Below are 14,544 nucleotides of genomic sequence, written 5' to 3'. Positions count from 1 at the left end.
ACCCCCAAAGCCCCCGCGCGCGCCCCTTGCCGACCCGTCGGCGCCCGGATTTCGCAGCGGATCGCTTTTCCGGATTGGCGGGCAGCCGGATCCGGGCCGGCTGGCCGGTTGCCGGGGTAACGCGGGGGTCAGGCGGGGTCTGAGCCGCGCGGGCCTGGGGACCGCGACCTTCCTGGCAGCGCGGGGGCGGGGCAGACCACCTGTGCGCGCCGCTCGGGGAGGAGGAGCCGCCGGCCCGCCCTCCTCCTCTTCCTGGCTGTAGCCGGGGAGGCCGAGCTGTCCTGCGTCCCTGGAGCGCCCCCGCCATGAAGCCCAACTTCTCTTTGCGGCTGAAGGTCTTCAACCTCAACTGCTGGTGAGTGTGTCCGCGGAGTGTGGCCTTGGGGCCACCTTCCCATTCGCAGCCACACAGGCTTCCTCACAGCCGGGCCACGGCCCTATCCTGCCCTATGATGTCGAGTGCAGGGGGAACCCAAACCTCCAAAGCCCACTTCTGGCCTCAGCTCCGGAGGTGCCAGCAGTCAGCTTCCCTGGTCCCGTCCCCCCCTTCCTTAGGGGCATTCCCTATCTGAGCAAGCACCGGGCGGACCGCATGAAGCGCCTGGGAGACTTTCTGAACGTGGAGAGCTTCGACCTGGCTCTCCTGGAGGAGGTGAGGTTGTGGGGCACTCGTGCGGAACCCAGGCTGGGAGAAGGGCAGCTGGGGGCACAAGAGAAGACCTTCCTCCTGGGGAAAAAGCCAAGCAGACATCCTCACTCCTTCCCTCAGGTGTGGAGTGAGCAGGATTTCCAGTACCTGAGACAGAAGCTGTCGCCCACTTACCGGGCTGCACACTACTTCAGGAGGTGAGAAGCCCGCTGGCCTGAAACCTGTTCTCAGACCTGGGGGATCTTGGCTCTGCCGGCCCTTACCTATCCTGCCTGCACCCTGCTCCCTCTCCCCAGCTTTTTCTCCCTCTGGGTGTGGGTAAAGAGAGGGGGAACCAGGAAGATGAAGATCATTGGGGATCTTCCCTATCTCGTCAGCCTTCTTATCAGGTTGCCCCATCATCCTCCTACACAAAGGTTGCTGCCTTTGCTCTGGGGCTGGTCCTAGCAGTAGCGAAAGAAAAAAGTAGCTGATCAGAGCTGAAAGACAAGGGAGGGGAAGAGGGCTGGGTGTCTCTCCCTGCTTTTCTGGTTATTAAGCAGGGCTTGGCTTTCAGCGGAGTCATTGGCAGTGGCCTCTGTGTCTTCTCCAAACACCCAATCCAGGAACTTACCCAGCACGTCTACTCCCTCAATGGCTACCCCTACATGGTAAGTGTGACCTCTGACCTCTGCTACCTCCCTTCTCCACCTCCCTTCTCCAACACAAGGTAGAGGAGGCAAAACCCTCCTAGGGCTGCAGGGATGGGCAGAAAGAGGGTGGCTGTGTCCTAAGTTCCTGCCTCCTCCTGCCTGCAGATCCATCATGGTGACTGGTTCTGTGGGAAAGCCGTGGGGCTGCTGGTGCTCCATCTAAGCGGACTGGTGCTCAATGTCTACGTGACCCACGTGAGTGAAGCCAGCAGTGCTTAGGGCTGGGACGCAGGGATGGTACTCTAGTTCTGCTGACTGGGCCTGCGTGAGGTGTGGGGCAGGATCTCCTAAGGTCCACTCATTCTATACTGAACACTGTGCCAAGTGACAGACACAAGCTTGATTTAGACCTGCCCTCTGGGACTCTCAGTCTTATCTGCTATAATCTCGTCTATTCTGTTCAGCTCCATGCCGAGTACAATCGACAAAAGGACATCTACCTAGCACATCGTGTGGCCCAAGCTTGGGAACTGGCCCAGTTCATCCAGTGTGTGAGCCTGGGCTTGACAGGGGAAGTGGGTTGGGGTCCAGGGGCTGAGGGGTGGCCAAGGCCCTGTTTATAGGGCAGAGCCTGGCAAGGGAAGAATTCTTGTCTTACCAACCTGGCTCCCCCAGCCACACATCCAAGAAGGCAGATGTGGTTCTGTTGTGTGGGGACCTCAACATGCACCAGGAAGACCTGGGCTGCTGCCTGCTTAAGGAGTGGACTGGGCTACATGATGCCTACCTCGAGACCCGGGACTTCAAGGTGAGGACCTGCCTGATTATCTCCCCACTGGCATCCCCAGATTCTCCCCCTTGACCTTCCAGGCATCCTACCAGGACTCAACTGTTCCCTTAGGGCTCTGAAGAAGGCAATACAATGATACCCCAGAACTGCTACGTCACCCAGCAGGAGCTGGAGCCTTTTCCCTTTGGCATTCGCATTGACTATGTGCTTTATAAGGTCAGCCTCCTCCCCCTAACATGCCTTCACCAACTGTGTCTCATCTGTCACCAGCCTGTGCCAATCCTTTGTTCATTAGTCTAGCCTTGGGCCATCACTGATAGCCAGAGAATGGGATAGCTGGGAGCTGGTTCTCTGCAAAAAGGCCCTCATATATAAGCTGCTCTCTGACCCTTACTTTTCTTAGGCAGTTTCTGGATTCTACATCTCCTGTAAGACTCTGGAAACCACTACAGGCCATGACCCTCACAGAGGCACCCCCTTCTCTGATCATGAGGCCCTGATGGCTACTCTGTATGTGAGGCACAGCCCCCCAGAGCAAAACCCAAGCCCTATCCAAAGTAAGTCGCCCCCACCCTTTCCCTTGGTCCTTCCCCACCTCAAGCAGCCCCCCCCTGACCATCTGGTGCCCCCCTGCCCTGCCTTCTTCTAGGACCAGCAGAGAGGTCACCGTTGATCAGTGTGCTAAGGGAGGCCTGGACAGAGCTGGGTCTGGGCATGGCTCAAGCTCGCTGGTGGGCGACCTTCAGTGGCTATGTGATTGGTCTGGGGCTGCTTCTCCTGGCATTGCTGTGTATCCTGGCAGCCAGAGGAGGGGCCTGGGAAGCTGCCATACTGCTCTGGACCCCCAGTGTAGGACTGGTGCTGGGGGGAGGTGCAGTCTATCTCTTCCACATGCAGGAGGCCAAGGGCTTATATAGAGCCCAAGCTGAGCTCCAGCATGCGCTAGGAAGGGCAAGGGAAGCCCGAGATCTGGAGCTAGAGCCTCAGCCAGCCCCACTCCTAGAGCAGCAAGAGGGGGACAGAGCGGAGGAACAATAAAGCTTGACTCTTTAACGGCTCTGCCTTTTTCCTTTACGTAGAGACAGTGATGGGAGCCAAAGGTCAGTGTGATCATCACACTTTAGATCTTAAAGTCCTACGTGTCTTTTGCCTTCCCTGCACACCTCCCACTTCACACCTACAGACAACCTGAGCCTTGTTTATGACAGAAACATTTTAATTGTGAACAGTGAGGCTCTTTCCTAGGCAGCCCATCCTCTTCTAGCCCTGGGCCCCCGTCCCCAAGGCCAGCTCACTGAGCCTGCGCTCTTCCTGGAAGCGAATGAGGGCATCTCGCTGGTTCACCACCTCCACCAGTTTCCTCAGGACCTGGTTCTCAGCCTGCTGATCGGCAGCTGTCTTTAGGGTTTCTGAAGGGAGGAGATAAAACAGAGAACAGGGAACTGGGCAGGGAGGCAGGAGAGGCACAACCTAATCCCAGCCTGTGTGATTTCTACAAAAAGTCTTAATCTGTTTCTTAATCTGCAAAATTAGGTGCTTTGTCAATACCAGTGGTTTTCTGGCATTATCTAGAAGCAGCGCCGTTTTTGAAGCAAATCTTTTATAAAAGCCCATTGTGCAGCTCTCATTGAACTGAAAGGAGTAGGGCTTTGGAGCCCCATCGACATTGCTTGATCAGTATCTGAGATCGTGAGACTTGTGCGGCACCAGCTGTGGCATATGTCTGCCTCTCCCCTCATCACACCTACCTTCTCGGTTCATGTAGCTGCGTAGCTCCTGGTCCAGCTGCCACTGCTTCTCCTCCAGGTTCAGCTCCTGTACCCTGTGGAGGTCAGGGATTGAAGAGGCACACCTGTTCAGGATACTCAAGGGGCTGGGGCCTGGCTCTGGAGTCACTGCCACCATTCCCCACTCCTTACGTGATCATGAGCTCAGCCTCCTCAGCCACCAAGCTGTTTTTCTTTTGAACAAGCTGTAGCAGCTGTTCTACCCACAGTTCCTTTTGCTGTTCTGGGGAACCTGATAAGAAGATGGGTAGGGGGTGGTCAGGAGGCCTCTAGCCAGGGTCACAGGAGTCATGGGCTTAGGGGTGACAGGATCCAGGGAAAGAAGGGTGTTATGGGTGTGAGTGTCAGAGAGCTATGTGGCACAGCCATTGGGCCTGCTGTGGGCCATAGCCTGCTGGTTTGAGGGATGGCTGGGGGCTAAACACAGTGCTAGGAGACAGAGGGGTGTCCTAGCTCGTCCCTCCATCTTCACTCACTGCTCTGGCTCCTCAGAGCCTGCTCCAGCTTCATGCCCTCAGCCTCCAGTTCCCTCAGGGCAGCCTCAATCTCATTTAGTCGTCGCTGGATGGCCTGAGGAGTACAAGACAGGAGACCCAGGAATCCCTGGACTGCTCAAGAACAGAGCACTGGAGGAGCTCTGCATCCAGTCTCAGAACTCAGACCCCATCAGAACTTCTAGGAACCCCAGGGCCTCACCTGGGCCTTGCGGAACCTCTTCATCTCCTCTTCCTTAGCACGGCGCAGCAGAGTCCGACGCCATGTTGGGTACTTATTCATAGTGCCTGAGGACTTGGCCAAGGTCAGCAGGGCCTATGGGAGGGTCAGGCAGTTAGCCATAGGGCCTGGCCCCCCTGGTGGATAGAAGTGGCAGAAGCTCTGTTTGGAAAGGCAGGTAAGAACCTGGGCTGAAAGTGAGGTAAGTTCTGGTAGAAAAGATGGAAGCTTAGAGACAAGAAAATCAGGTTGAGAGAAGGGCGCAGAGAATGAAGTGTGGTGTGGGTTCCTCCTGTGGGGGGTGGAGAGTATTTAGTGGATGTGTGCTGGTTGGGACAGTAGGTGGCCACGTTCCACCCACTCACCTGTTCCATGTCTGAGTCCAAAGGCATATCTTCCTCCCCTTCCTCTTCTTCCTCTTCTTCTTCTTCTTCTCCCCTCCTCTCTTCTTCCTCCTCCATGGCCACAAGAACTGAGCCGGGGAGAAGCAGACAGGGCATGAGATACCCACAACTTACCTTTCTATTCCCCAGAATTCCCCTTGCAGGAATCCCCATTCTGCCCCATCCCCACCCCGAGTCAGTAACTGGGGAGAGCAGTTACCTTGAGCTGCCTGGACTGGCATGCCCAAACCCACAAAGCTGCCCTCCAGGGCCTGGCGGGCCAAGGCAGAGCAGCTGCGGGGAGGCTTAGGTGGCGGCTCCATTTCCTCATCAGGGGTAAGGTTGAGGGAGGACAACCGCTGGCGTTCCGGGCTGGGGAGGTGGATCAACCGACGGGTGGGCTGGCTGGGGCTTGGAACAGGACTGGCCCCCTCCTTCGACGCTCTGCGAGTTGAGGGGCCTGGTGGCATATTAATCTCACCTCGTGTAGGAAGCTCCTGGAAAAGCCACCATGTGGTCCGGTCAGTGACCTGCCGAATGTGGGGTTGAGGCCACTCCTTTGGAAAAACTGTGGGTCATGGCACTCATTCACTTAGCACCATTTACTGAGCAGTGTCAGGCAGTGTTCCGGGTGTTTTAGATAAAACAAGAGTAAAACAGATATCCCCCCTGCTTTCGTGGGGCTTACATTCTAGTGGAGGGCAACATTCAGTTACCCCCAGCAGTGTGCTGGGCTGGAGAGACCCCTCTCCTCTGCCCATGCCCCAACACACACACACTTTCACAGTTTTTACCGGACTCCCAGGGCCTCCGTCCCTGACATCCTCTTTGTGGTCTGGCTGGGGCAGGTGCTGGAGGCAGTAGAAATGTCCTGGGAAGGGTGGAGAGGGGAAAGAGGCATCAGGTATAGGCAGCCCAATGCCCACACAATCAAGGAAGGTGGGGTCAACTCAACTTGGGTTTGCAGGTAATTTCTGCCAGCCTCCTGGTTCCTTAGAACCTCTCATCTGGAGCTTTGGAGGGGACAGAAGAGCCTGAGCTCAGGGGAAGAAAGTGCCATCTTGAACCCATTTCCACCTTGTGCCTAGCACCCTGTCCTCTCCCATCAAGCTCCTTGTCCCCCAGACAGGGCCAGGCCCAAAGTCTCTCTAGAGGTCTCCCAGGCTCACTCACCATCTCCTGGGTGCCGCCCATAGCCACTTGGCCATAGTGTGGCCTCACAGGTATGGCAACGGAAGCAGCTCCGATGGAAGAAATAGCCATCGGCACAGAGGCGTTCTAGGATATAGAGGTGTTCCCCACAAAGTGCACACAGGTCCCCAGCACCAGCCTGCATGAATGCCCCAGGACACAGGGTTAGTACAGCCAAAGCCAGCTGCAAAGTTCTTCCCTTCCTTATACTCCTCTTCCCTGCCCTCCCCAGGCCTCTGTCCACAGACAGAGCCCTGGCTCTTACCTCCTGGTGTTGAGACGGGGGTGTCAAGGGTGCTCCAGGCTCAGGGACAAGTGGTTCCCCAGTACTTGGTGTCTCAGCCTCTACCTAAGAAGGTTAAGTGCTCAGGCTGGGAGGGTGGAGGGGTAGGATCAGATAGGAGTGGATGTGTGCAGATGCATAGAAAGGGCTGGAGGGAAGATGAGGAAGCCTGGGCAGAGAGGCAGATGGGGGATTACAGGACCTGGGGTGGGGAGCAGGACATGGGGGGCAGGACACAGGGAAGATAGTACCCAGGGAAGGGGAAGAAGTGGAAGAGAATGAGCAGAGGGGACTGTCCGGCCCTTGCCTTATTTACCTCCAAGCGAGGTTTCTTGCCACCAGCATCCTCCCCATTTTCCTGCAACAAGTCCTACAACTCTGAGCATGAGGCTTTGAGCCACCAGTCCCCCCAACCCCCTTTCTGAATCACCCCTGGGACCTCCACTGGGCACCCCCTGCCCAGACTCTCCACCTTGGCCCGAGTCCGTTGCAGGGTCCTCTGAAGTTTGCCAAGGAACAATACAGCACTGGAGGTCCCTGGAGAGGCTTGGGTGGCAGGGCCTGCAGGGAGAGTCAGGGTAGGTGGGGGGGCCAATATTGTACTCCCAGAACAGACACTTTTCCCAGGCTGGCCCTCAGAGGACACCTTCCTCTCTCACACACACACACACTCCCCTCCCCACCCCTGACCCACATGCCCACCCCCCAGGTCACCTGGGCTGTGGGTTGTAGTCTTGAAGGCACTGTGGAAGTGGCTGAGGTAGGCAATAAGGCCCAGTGGGTCACTCCCTGACACCACTGCCTGTGCAGATACCACTGGCGTGATGCCCAGCTCGTGCTCTGCCACCTTCAGTGCCCAAGCAGTGGCTTCCAGAGCCCTCATCCCCTGCAGGTCTGAGGGTTCCCTGGGGGAATCATGGAGAGAAGCCAATGGGAAACAAGAACCTGGCCCACTGAGGGGAGGATAATAGATGGGGACAGCAGGAGGGGAAGATGGCAAGCAGGGGCAGGGGTCCCACAGGCAGAAAGAGGCATGAAAGTCTGTTTGTTGCCTCTGCTACCCCCCACCCCAATGACCACTGCTTCTGCTTGGAAACCCTCTACATCAGGTGTCCTCAAACTACAGCCTGTGGGCCACATGCAGCCCACCTAGCACATTTATCCGGCCCTCCAGGTGTGTTGCCGCCATTGCTTGTCCTTAGCAGCTGACTCATCCCGGGCCCACAGTGCTCACTCTCAAACGGTCTGAGGGACAGTGAACTGGCCCCCTGTCTAAAAAGTTTGAGGACCCCTGCTACATTCCCGAAGCTCTTCCCTATCAGAATGCATTAGATTCTCACAAGACTCTGGGGCAAAGTCAGGCAGGAATTATTGTTTCTAGGGGGAGCGAAGTGACAGGCAGAAGTGGTGGAGCTAGGACTCAATTGGATGTGCTAAGTCCTGCACAGCGATCTCCCCACCATGACACAGAGAGAGGGGCAGGGGCATGAGTGAGAGTATAGTCTGCCAGCGACCCCATGCAGGTCCCAAACTCACAGCAGGCTGGGCTGCAGCCGGTGCACCAGGGCACACAGAGCGAGCCCGTCAGCCCAGGAGGAAGACAGGTCAGTGACATGGACTCCTGGGTACCCAGCTGTCTGCTCCTGGCACCAGCGGAGCAGCTCCTCTTGGGTGCCCGCCGACCCTGGGAGAGAAGGTGTGCTGTGCCTGAGGCCTCCCCCTGGCTCACAGGGAGCCCAGCTGCTGGGTGTGGGGGTTTGTCTGGGAGGAGGAGTCAGGGCACCAGCCCAAAGCTCACTGTCAGCACCTGCATCCTAGTGCTTTCATTTTCAAAAATCCCTTTTTGGAATAACATGGAGGGATGAATAAAGTGAAATCACTACTAGCCACACACAGGACAGCCAGTCAGGAAAGGCGGTATGGGGGTTGCAGGGCAGGAAGGGGTTGGCAGTACTGCTGCTGCAGCAGCAGTGGTTCAGATACTGAAACACATCCACTCGGACCCACAAACAGCTGCTGCTGGTGCCCCCTGCCCCTGCACCCCTCCAGGAGGCCCCAAAGCCTCCACTGTCCCAGTAGTGAGTGCTCCCATCCTGAGGTTACAGCTGCCCTGAGGCCGCAGCTGCTCTTATGAGTGCTTCCTGGGCCCCACAGGTTGGTAGATATTTTGGCCACCCCCCTGGAGGAAAGCTTGCTCACCAGTGGCCAGTGTCCCTGCGTCTATCTTGTCACTCTTCTTGCGCACAGGCTCCTTGGCCAGCACATCATACAGGTCTCGTACCTAAGGCAGTCCCTCTCAGGTCTCAAGCAGGCTGACCACGCAGCCCCTCAATCCCAGCATGGAGGGTCTGCCGGGGGTAGGACTGACCCCAATGGGTAGTGGCTGTGCAGGGAAGGCCTGACCTGGGGGAAGTGGGCTGTCTTGGGAAGTCCATGGGGGTGCCAGGGGTCTGACCTGATTGGGGGTCACAGCCCGGAGGTTCAGGTTGGGGTAGCGGGTGGCTGGGTCCAACCCATACTGGGCCACATTGCGATGCATGTTTTCTGGGGATGTCTGTGACAGAAGCTGGTACAGGCTTTCACTGAGGGGGTGAGGGTAGGGGACATGGCCATGAGTTGGAGGGTACCTGTCAGCACCTACCCCTCAGGAACTGCCAGGCCTTTCTTTTATTCTCTCTTGTCCATGCCCCCATCTATTCACCCTGCACTCCTACCCCTCTTCCTGACCCTTGTCCCATATCCCGCCCTACCCACACCCGTGACTCAGGCCTTACCGTTCGGCCAACACCTCTAGGGGCCCAGCGCCCTCTGCCCATCGCTTCACCATCCAGGCTGCATCAAAGGCTGCCAGGAAGCCCCGGGCCACTCCTGTGCCCAGGGGCCAGAAGGGCTGCAGAGTCAGAGGAACAGGAAACTGCTCAGGGAGAAGCCAACAGGAGCATATCAAGCCCAGATGCCCCCTAAGGTCATTGCACAGGGGCCCATCTCCGTACCAGGCAGCCTCTCACCTCCACCAAGCAGCCCTTAGCCCTTCCCCCTCAACAAGCAGACATTTTTTTATCCCCTCCTCCCTATTAGGCGGCTTCCTCCCCCAGCCGTGAAACCCTCATGTCTCCTGAACACCTCACCTCCACCAGGCAGTCCCCCACCAGTTCCAGCAGCAGGCGGGCGCCATGCTTCTCTTGCACGCGAGCAGAACTTTCTGCCCGCATCATGCTTGTGAAGTCAAAGGCAGAGACGTCAGGCTGCCCGTGGGCATCCCGGGCGAACTCTAGTTTTCCCAGCTTGCCGTGGGTGGCGAAGTCAGCAGCTGCCCGGGCAAAGCGCTGCAGAGCTTCAGGCTCTACATTGGCACTGCCCAGCAGCCGATCAGTCTCCGGCCAGTCCTACATGGCCAACAGATCAGAACCTCTGAGAGCAGGGCCGGTGTACCAGTCCCATGCCCTTGGGTGTAGAAGGTGCACATACTGAGGCCCAGAGAGGGAGGGGGCTGCCCTAGACTGCACAGCAGTTGAAGGCTGAGCTGGGACTAGAATTCCAATGGCCTGGAATTCTCAAAGCCGCTTCCTTAACACCTCCTCTGCTGCTGGGGGGCCCAGGCTCTGCTCTGCCCATGAAGCCAAATATCATTACTGTCACTTGCCACTGAATTTTTTGTCCATCATTTAGAGACAACACATCTAATTCACCAAGGTACTCATAAGAACTAGATGAGAAAATGCAAATTTAGCTCTCAACACAGTACCTAGCACAGAGTAGACGCTCAACTAGTTCATTCATTCAGCAAATACACATTGGGTGCTTACTACATATTAGGCACCATTCTAGGCACCAGGAATTAGCAGCAAGCAAAAACAGAGACAAAAATCTCTGCCCTCATGGACTTACATTTGTAGTACTGTGGCTGGTATAATGTGTTTAGCCCAGAATATGATTCCTGTTGCCATGAAAATCCCAGGGGTGAAGAGCTTGCAGGGGTGGAGTTAATGCCAGGGGAGATGGGGGCCCCCCTCCACCCAGGCCTGGCCTCTACCTCCCGGTGCCCACTGTCCATACTCTCCTAGCCTGGGCCTGGGCCCCACCTGACGCAGCACTCCCAGCCGCAGCAGGCACTGCTTCTTGGCTGTCATCACAAAATAGTGGGTGTCATCCTTGTAGTACACGATGTTTTCTAGATCGATGCCTGGGGGAACAAGGCAGGGGACAGGAGATATGCCTCCTCCAGATTATGCATCCCCTCTGCAAACACCCCTTCTGTAGCCTGACATCTGAGATCCCCAGCTTAGACTGCAGTGAGTGCTCCACACACAGAACCCTGCAAGTCCTGGTGGCACAAAGGACCATCTGAGGCCCAGGAGGCCTGAGAGCTTGGAGCAAAGAGGGAAACATGGGTGGGATGGCAGCTGGGAGACCTGCACCACATGGTCACATAGCAGTGTAAAGCCAAAGCAAACACTGGCTATCTTTTTGAAGTTTGTTTTGTTTTCAATATACGTTATTTTTATAGTATATCATAAAGAAGCACAAAGCAAAATGCATTTTGTAAGAGATTTACAGGACTTTTCATGCTTAGTGGCCAAGTGGGGCTGGGCCTGCTTAATCCCTGGGGGGAGAGGTTCTTTCTTTGCTGCTGAGATCACAAAGATGGGAAAGCTGAGATTCCCTGCACTGAGGGCCGGTCTAGACAGGAGAAGTGGCAGCCAGCCCACAGTCAGGAAGGGGGAGGGGAAACCCAGCAAGAGGAGGTCCTGACCTGTGGCTTTGAGCAGGCTCTGGAAGAAGCTCTGGTTGTAGATCCTGGCCACGCCGCTGATCTCTGGCACCTGCGTCTCCTCCACGGTGCGCCTGTTCACAAAGTTGACTGTGATGCCAATAGCCAACTTGCCTCGCATTTCTCGAACTTTGAAGCCTAGAGGTGGGAGTAGATGGGTAGTGGCAGGAGAAGAGGGGTATAACAGCCTAGAAAGGCCCAGTAGGAGCCAAACATGCTGGCTTCTTTGAGGGAAGGGATCACTCACCTTCAGGGATGAATTTACCGCCTGCAGCCGAGATGAGGACATCGAATTCATAGTTGGCCAGCTGGGCAGGGGGGTTGGGCTGGAGCTGGGCACTCCAGCCACTCCCTGAGGAGGGGGTCATGAGAGGCACAAAGGTGTAGAAGTCAGAGGGGCCCCTACACTCCCAGGACAAACCACTGAAATAACTAAAATCAATGTGTTAAGCACTCTGTAGTTTAGAAAGCAATGAAACATTGTCTATCAGATTACACCTTCACACCATGAAAAGCAGGTAAAGGCAAATGTTCAACTTGAGGCTCAGAGTGGTTTGCCCAAGGCTGCACTATTAGTAAAGGATTATCAGCTGACTCCCAGCCCCACCCTTTCCCAGGCGCTGGCCAAGATCTGCTTGGTGGGTGGGGATTCCTGGGAGCATAGAAGGACTTACCCTTTCTGGGAGGGGGCTGGAGGCCAGTAAAAGTGACACCCCAGTGAATTTCCACCCCCAGCAGTAATGCCACCTTCAGCAGAAGCAGCTGGAGCTGCCGGATGCCTAGAAGGAAGAGGACATTAGAACAGGGAACCCAGGGCTGCATAGCCTCCCCAAGCACCAGGTGCACCTGGTCAGAGCTGGAAAAGATCTTAGAGATCACTCAGATCAACTGCCAGCTTTACAGATGAGGGACCTGAGTCCTCAAGGTCACCTGGCTGACGTGAATCTTGCCCACTCACCCCACTGGCCTGCCTCTAGGGTCAGGCTCACCCGCCCCTCCAGGCCACCACGTGGTGCTCACTGATGTGGTCCAGGGTGCCAGTGCAGAAGCGTCCATAGAACTTCTTGGCACCAAGTGCCCTCAGGTCATGGATGGTGAAGGGCCAGAGGTGGAGCACGTTGTGGCGAGAGAACTTGGTGCGCTTTTCCACCAGTACCACACGGGCCCCCAGCAGTGCCAGCTCCACAGCTGCCCGCAGCCCGCAAGGTCCAGCACCCACCACCAGGCACTGTGAACACACAGGGTGGTGGGGGTATGGCATCCCGTCCCCCTCCTCTGGCTCCCCCATTCCCCATACCCCATCTCAGGCACCGCATGTCCACCTTGGTGCTGGTGCAGGCCCGGCCCTGCTGGTAGACAGGCTGGCCTGCTCGCTTGTCCAGCTTGGCCCACAGTGACTTCGCACTCCAGTAGTTGAGTTGAGCCTTGATCTTGTGGTACTGGGGCAGCCCCCCACCGGGCTCCAGCCCCAGGACCCCACATAGTCCCTGGAAGCTGTTTAGCACGTCCTGGCACAGCTGGGCCTGCAGGAAGCTCTCAAAGTGGGCGTGCGCTGGGTTCGTGGAGGGGGGTGAAGCCATGGCGGTCTCCTGGGGCTCCCAGGGAGGGGAGCAGCTGGACAGCTGGGCAGAGGCAGTGGCTGCTAGAAAAGAGGGAAGAGAAGGGGTGGAGGCTGGAGAAAGGAGGAAGGGAAAAAGAAGAGGAGGAAAAGAGAGCAGGCTTGTGTCCCCAGGGAGCTCCAGGCCCACCCCTGATTGGCTCCACTCCTCCCTCCAGCCCACTCCCCTGCCCTGTGTGCTCCAGAGACAGATGCTATCCTGTCCACTCCAAGTGAAATTTACCAAATTTGGAAATGAAATATCAGTAGTCCTGGGCACACAGGGCATATGAGAAGCCCTGGCAGTCTCCAGCTCGGCCTCCCTGTCCAAGGATCTCCAAGCCCTGGGGCAGGAATTCTTAGCCTGCCTTCCCCAGGTTCTGGAAGTAGTGCGTAGGGGACTTTTTCAGAAGCGGTGAAGGCAGGAGGAAGGCTTCCTTTCCGTGTAGACAGAAATAGGTAATTCCCACAACCCCAGCCGCTGGGCACACATACTGCCCCATCTCACCCCACACCTCCCAACGCTGGGTGCCCCTCGATGGCCTCAGTGCCATGCTGGGTGTGGGATGTGTCTCGTGCCAAGGGCAAAATTTTCCTCCTCAGCACTCGTGCTAGCCTCCTGACGCGAGGGAAGACAGCCTCAGCCTAGGGAGGTTCCACTTCCCACCACCAAACTACTTCAGCAAGCAGCCAGAGATGTTGCAACTTGACTGGGTAGCAAAGGCCCGGGTCTATTTCTGACTCACTGTGGTCAAAACACTTCCGCTGTGAACTTGCCCTGCTCCAGGGGGCCTTGGGAAGAGTGGGGGGCCACAGCAGCTGCTCTGCCCCTCCCAGCCTCCCTATCAACACCCCACCCCGCCCCGCCCGCTGCGCGCCCTCCCAGGAATCTCCGGACACAAGGCCGCTCTTGTCCCCACCTCCTTCGCTCCGGCCCCCACGCCACTTGAGGGACGTCGGAGGGGCTTTCTCACGCTGGGACCGGAAGGGATCAGAGGGTATGAAGGATGCGGCTGCCCATGGCAGTTAGGAGGGGTGGTGGCAGCAAAGGGCACAGGCCCCTGGGGCTCTCCGAGACCCCCGGCCCCAGCTGCCCCGCCGTTCCCAGCTGGCCGCACAGAGGCAGGAGACTAAAGCCGTCTGCTACGGGATGAGGGCGGACCGAACTTAAGAAAGGGCGAAGGTTCCTCTTGGGGTGGCGGTGGGGGTGGGGTGTGGAAGGAGGAAGACCTCGGTGAAGGGAGAGAAAGGGGCGACCCAGCCTGGAAGCGCCAGAACAAAGGATGTGCGAGGGATGGGGCGGTCTGAAAGGATGGAGAGGGAGCTGGAGCACTGGCGGCGGGTGGGAGTCACCCAACACTCGGGACGGAAAAGTCTGGAGAGGGGCTGAGCAGGGCGGGGCGCAGGGGATACCGGCCGGACCGGTCAAGCGTGGTTCCCGGACGCCCGGAGCCTCATTTTCCCGGAAGCGCCCGCGCGCCCGGACCTCCACCCTTCCCCGGCCCGGGCCGGCAGCGGGGCGCACAGCTGGCTCAGCTGCACGACTTACCGGGCGGCTCCGGGGCCGGGAGGCACCGCTTCCTGCCGGGCGGGCCACCAGTGAGGGCGGGGGAGGCGCCGAGCGCAAGCCGGGATGCGGGGCGGCCTGCCGCGTGCGCCCGGCTCGGGAGTCCCGCGGGGTGTGGGCTTAGGCTCGGGGCGCAGGGCCCAGCTGAGGATTTATTCGCTCTTCATTAGCATGTCATTA

The 14,544-nt window shown here is 57.6% G+C and overlaps 2 protein-coding genes across 5 annotated transcripts; one reads left to right on the top strand and one right to left on the bottom strand.

Moving 5' to 3' along the window:
* Positions 1-17: 17 nt before the first annotated feature.
* SMPD2 (sphingomyelin phosphodiesterase 2) lies at positions 18-3,124 on the top strand. Its single transcript, XM_012753206.3, has 10 exons — positions 18-355; positions 556-652; positions 770-846; positions 1,206-1,299; positions 1,447-1,536; positions 1,746-1,828; positions 1,957-2,089; positions 2,183-2,287; positions 2,475-2,628; positions 2,721-3,124. Exons 1-10 carry the CDS (start codon positions 306-308, stop codon positions 3,107-3,109), a joined length of 1,272 nt encoding a protein of 423 aa, XP_012608660.1. The 5' UTR covers positions 18-305; the 3' UTR covers positions 3,110-3,124.
* A 142-nt stretch (positions 3,125-3,266) lies between these two features.
* On the bottom strand, positions 3,267-14,544 carry MICAL1 (microtubule associated monooxygenase, calponin and LIM domain containing 1). 4 transcript variants are annotated; one of them, XM_012753195.3, is made up of 25 exons: positions 14,347-14,544; positions 12,523-12,842; positions 12,221-12,428; positions 11,875-11,979; positions 11,448-11,552; positions 11,183-11,338; positions 10,512-10,612; positions 9,558-9,815; positions 9,204-9,319; positions 8,885-9,011; positions 8,629-8,710; positions 7,966-8,113; positions 7,144-7,334; positions 6,902-6,990; positions 6,746-6,799; positions 6,412-6,495; positions 6,129-6,285; positions 5,750-5,826; positions 5,176-5,452; positions 4,938-5,044; positions 4,555-4,668; positions 4,335-4,428; positions 3,991-4,090; positions 3,820-3,893; positions 3,267-3,480 (listed from the first exon to the last, which is right to left on the bottom strand). In XM_012753195.3, exons 2-25 carry the CDS (start codon positions 12,778-12,780, stop codon positions 3,332-3,334), a joined length of 3,231 nt encoding a protein of 1,076 aa, XP_012608649.1. In that variant the 5' UTR covers positions 12,781-12,842; positions 14,347-14,544; the 3' UTR covers positions 3,267-3,331. The 4 variants fall into 4 exon arrangements, with proteins under 4 accessions (XP_012608649.1, XP_012608652.1, XP_012608646.2 ...); XM_012753198.3 differs by having other exon boundaries at positions 12,523-12,839; XM_012753192.3 differs by lacking the exon at positions 14,347-14,544 and having other exon boundaries at positions 6,746-6,787.

Source organism: Microcebus murinus, chromosome 5 (assembly GCF_040939455.1).
Source record: "Microcebus murinus isolate Inina chromosome 5, M.murinus_Inina_mat1.0, whole genome shotgun sequence".
In the NCBI taxonomy this organism is placed as follows: domain Eukaryota; kingdom Metazoa; phylum Chordata; class Mammalia; order Primates; family Cheirogaleidae; genus Microcebus; species Microcebus murinus.
The sequence above is the reverse complement of the archived record's forward strand: the minus strand, read 5'-3'. Positions and strand labels throughout refer to the sequence as shown.